This window comes from Lipotes vexillifer, unplaced genomic scaffold (genome assembly GCF_000442215.2).
Source record: "Lipotes vexillifer unplaced genomic scaffold, Lipotes_vexillifer_v1.1 scaffold459, whole genome shotgun sequence".
NCBI lineage: Eukaryota > Metazoa > Chordata > Mammalia > Artiodactyla > Lipotidae > Lipotes > Lipotes vexillifer.
The window spans coordinates 2626127-2629542 of record NW_006769874.1 but is presented as its reverse complement, the minus strand read 5'-3'; the positions used below and the strand labels follow the sequence as shown (position 1 = coordinate 2629542).

The window sequence follows — 3416 nt, the reverse complement described above, 5'->3', positions numbered from 1 at the left end:
GTATGCGGGCCTCTCACTGTTGTGGCCTCTCCCGTTGCGGAGCACAGGCTCCGGACGCGCAGGCTCAGCGGCCATGGCTCACGGGCCCAGCCGCTCCGCGGCATGTGGGATCTTCCCGGACCGGGGCATGAACCTGTGTCCCCTGCGTCGGCAAGCGGACTCCCAACCACTGCGCCACCAGGGAAGCCCCGAGTAACGTTTTGAAAAGAGCATTCAGATTCCTCACAGTGTCGGGGTGAAATGTCAGAGTTACAGGCACCGGTAGCATTCAGATTCCTCACAGTGTCGGGGTGAAATGTCAGAGTTACAGGCACCGGTCCAGGAAAGCAGGTCCAGGTCCTGCCAAGCACCTAACCTTGAATTCTCAGAGAATCATGCGCTAAGTTTTCTCAGACACAGAGATGCGGACAGCAAACCCTAACTTTGCGTGTTTCTCTGCTTGTCCTTGGTGACAGGTGATGGGCGTGGTGATGCTTGCAAAGACGACTTTGACAACGACAACATCCCCGATATTGACGACGTGTGTCCTGAGAACCACGCCATCAGTGAGACGGACTTCCGGAACTTCCAGATGGTCCACCTGGACCCCAAGGGCACCACTCAGATCGATCCCAACTGGGTCATTCGCCATCAAGGCAAAGAGCTGGTGCAGACGGCCAACTCCGACCCTGGCATTGCTGTTGGTGAGTCTTAGAATACGCACCACCCCTTGCAGTTCCTGCCTGCAAGGTGCCCACGGAGCATGTGGGCTGCCCTTTAAAACCGAGTGGACAGGAGCAGTGGGTCTTTCTGGTAGCCCCCATCCTCCCTTGGTTTGTAAAACCATCTGCCTAAATATTTTTGATGGGAGAACTTGGGGAAGCACTCATTTGCCTTTCCAAATTCTCTGTGATTTAATATTCAGCAAGCCATTTCATTTTATGGATTTGGTCTGTAAATTATTACCTAGGGTGGTGAAGCTCTGCCATAACTCTGTAAGTGGGATCTAAAAAGATTAAATTCCACAAGTGTTGTTAATCCCACAGGAACAGACCTTGAGTTAGATGGAAGAGGAGAGCCTCTTTCCACCTGCATCCAGGGGTCCCAGGACTCATCCAGTAATTTCCTAAAAGGCTGTTTCTGACTTGGTCTTGTGACCAAATGTTCCCTTCGGCCCCCAGGTTTCGACGAGTTTGGGTCAGTCGACTTCAGCGGCACATTCTACGTCAACACGGACCGGGATGACGACTACGCTGGCTTCGTCTTTGGCTACCAGTCCAGCAGCCGTTTCTATGTGGTGATGTGGAAGCAGGTCACTCAGACGTACTGGGAAGACAAGCCCACCCGGGCGTACGGCTACTCAGGGGTGTCCCTCAAAGTGGTGAACTCCACCACGGGGACAGGCGAGCACCTGAGGAATGCCCTGTGGCACACGGGGAACACAGAGGGACAGGTGAGGAGGACGGTCTCTTCTGGCCGAGGCTGGCAGCTGCTGCGAGCTTTCAGGAGAGCAGTACCTGCCCCTTGCAAAAGTACCCCCACCTCGGTTTTTGTTCATTTTACCTCAAGTCACGGTGTTTTTTTTGGTTTTTTTTGGTTTTTTTTTGCGGTACGCGGGCCTCTCACTGTCGTGGCCTCTCCCGTTGCGGAGCACAGGCTCCGGACGCGCAGGCTCAGTGGCCATGGCTCACGGGCCTAGCTGCTCCACGGCATGTGGGATCTTCCTGGACCGGGGCACGAACCCATGTCCCCTGCATCGGCAGGCGGACTCGCAACCACTGCGCCACCAGGAAAGCCCCACGGTGCTTTTAACAATCTTTTATCGGGTACCTCGCTTATTAAAGGTGCCACGCCTGGCGATTTTATAAACACAATTGGTAACCCTCTTGCACATGAAACGTAGGCGTACTCCCTTATAGAAATAGGGAGAACAGGGTTTCAAAGGTGTAAGTGTTTCGCCCAAGGTCCCACGTTGAGGAAGTAGAGGCTCTGTGACTCGGCCCAAGTACCTGTGCTCCTTGCACTGAACTACATTGTCCCCTCTCGGTGGATTTTGCTCACGCTAGAGATTTACAATATGAAATATATCGGAGGTAGATGTGGCAGCAGGGGCCATAGGGATTACTTAGCAGAGTACTGTTTTCATCTCCCCCACTTGTGCCGTAAAACTGTGTTTAAGACTCAGGGTGCCAATTATACTCACAAGTGATGTTTTTCCCCAGGTTCGCACGTTATGGCATGACCCCAAAAATATTGGCTGGAAGGACTACACTGCCTACAGGTGGCATCTGACCCACAGACCTAAGACAGGTTACATAAGGTAGGTGAGAGGGTGGCTCAGTAGCGGCTGTATTTCTACCAAGTAATGTTCACATTCCAAGAACATCTTTCCACTGGATGGCAAGTTAGAACATTAACAGATAAATAAGCCAAAGTGGATTCTAACTCGTATGCTGTTCCCTGGATTCTTCCGCTTGAGGTGCTGTCTCTTTTCTGTCCAGCATTTTCTTCACGTTTTTTAAAAAAGCAAAGAGCAAAAACAAAACTGTTGAAGAGAAGAAAAATCAAACTTGTTAAAATAACCCAGAAAGTGATAAGCATGTCTCCTCCTAATGAACATTATGGGCATGGGAGGGAAAGTGCAGTTAAAATAACTGCATCTTTGTGAATTAGCATGTGATCTCTTTGGTGCACAGGTTCCTATTTACTTCTGATGCTGTGAATGGCTGAATTGAAAGCACATCTTGAACAAAACTTTTTGACAAATCAGTCCAACAGAATTTTGTTCTCTTGGCATGACAGCATTTGTAATCAACTTTTTTCTTTTTTTTTAAGCTGGGACAATTTCTAATTTTATAAAACGAAATACGGATGATTTAAATTTTTTGCAAAGTTAAACTTAGTCACTACGAGCATGAGCAAGTCTGATTCTTCACCAGGAGTGTGTGCGTGTCCTCGGTGACAACAAGCACATCTTAGAAGGGGAGGTGCAGGCTGGTGCCAGGGGTGTGCTGTTTCTGTGGAGTGTCCCTGTTTACTCACCCCTCTCCTACCAGGGGAGCTTTAGCGCATCTGTACGTGTAGGGTGGAACCTGGTCTTTGCTATCGCACAGCTCACAATCTGTGGGGAGGAAGCAGGTGAGCTCGTGGATTTAGTGCAGTGTGAAGGCCGGGAGCTTGCTGACACGGGGAAGGCTTAGAGTTAGGGTTAGGCAGAGGGAGGGGTCTTCTGACTCCACTAACCTCTTCCTGGCTCCTGAAGGTGGAGACAACTTGGATGCTTGGGTGGGTGATTGTCAGTGACTCACAGGGGAGAAGCAGGGCCCTGGGGTGCTGCTGTGCTACCCCGGCCACAGCCTCATGAGGAGAAGACTGACCTCCTGCCCTCTGGTGAATGTGCTTCAAAGAGCTGACGTTCTCTTTCTTTCTCCTCTTTC

At 50.6% G+C, this 3416-nt stretch overlaps 1 protein-coding gene across 1 annotated transcript in view; it reads left to right on the top strand.

The window, feature by feature from the left end:
• THBS2 (thrombospondin 2) overlaps positions 1–3416 on the top strand; it is a 37589-nt gene that overhangs the window by 20346 nt on the left and 13827 nt on the right. Inside the window, 3 exon segments of the mRNA XM_007445939.1 lie at positions 456–683; positions 1161–1432; positions 2202–2299. Of these exon segments, the coding sequence (XP_007446001.1) occupies positions 456–683; positions 1161–1432; positions 2202–2299 (598 nt within the window).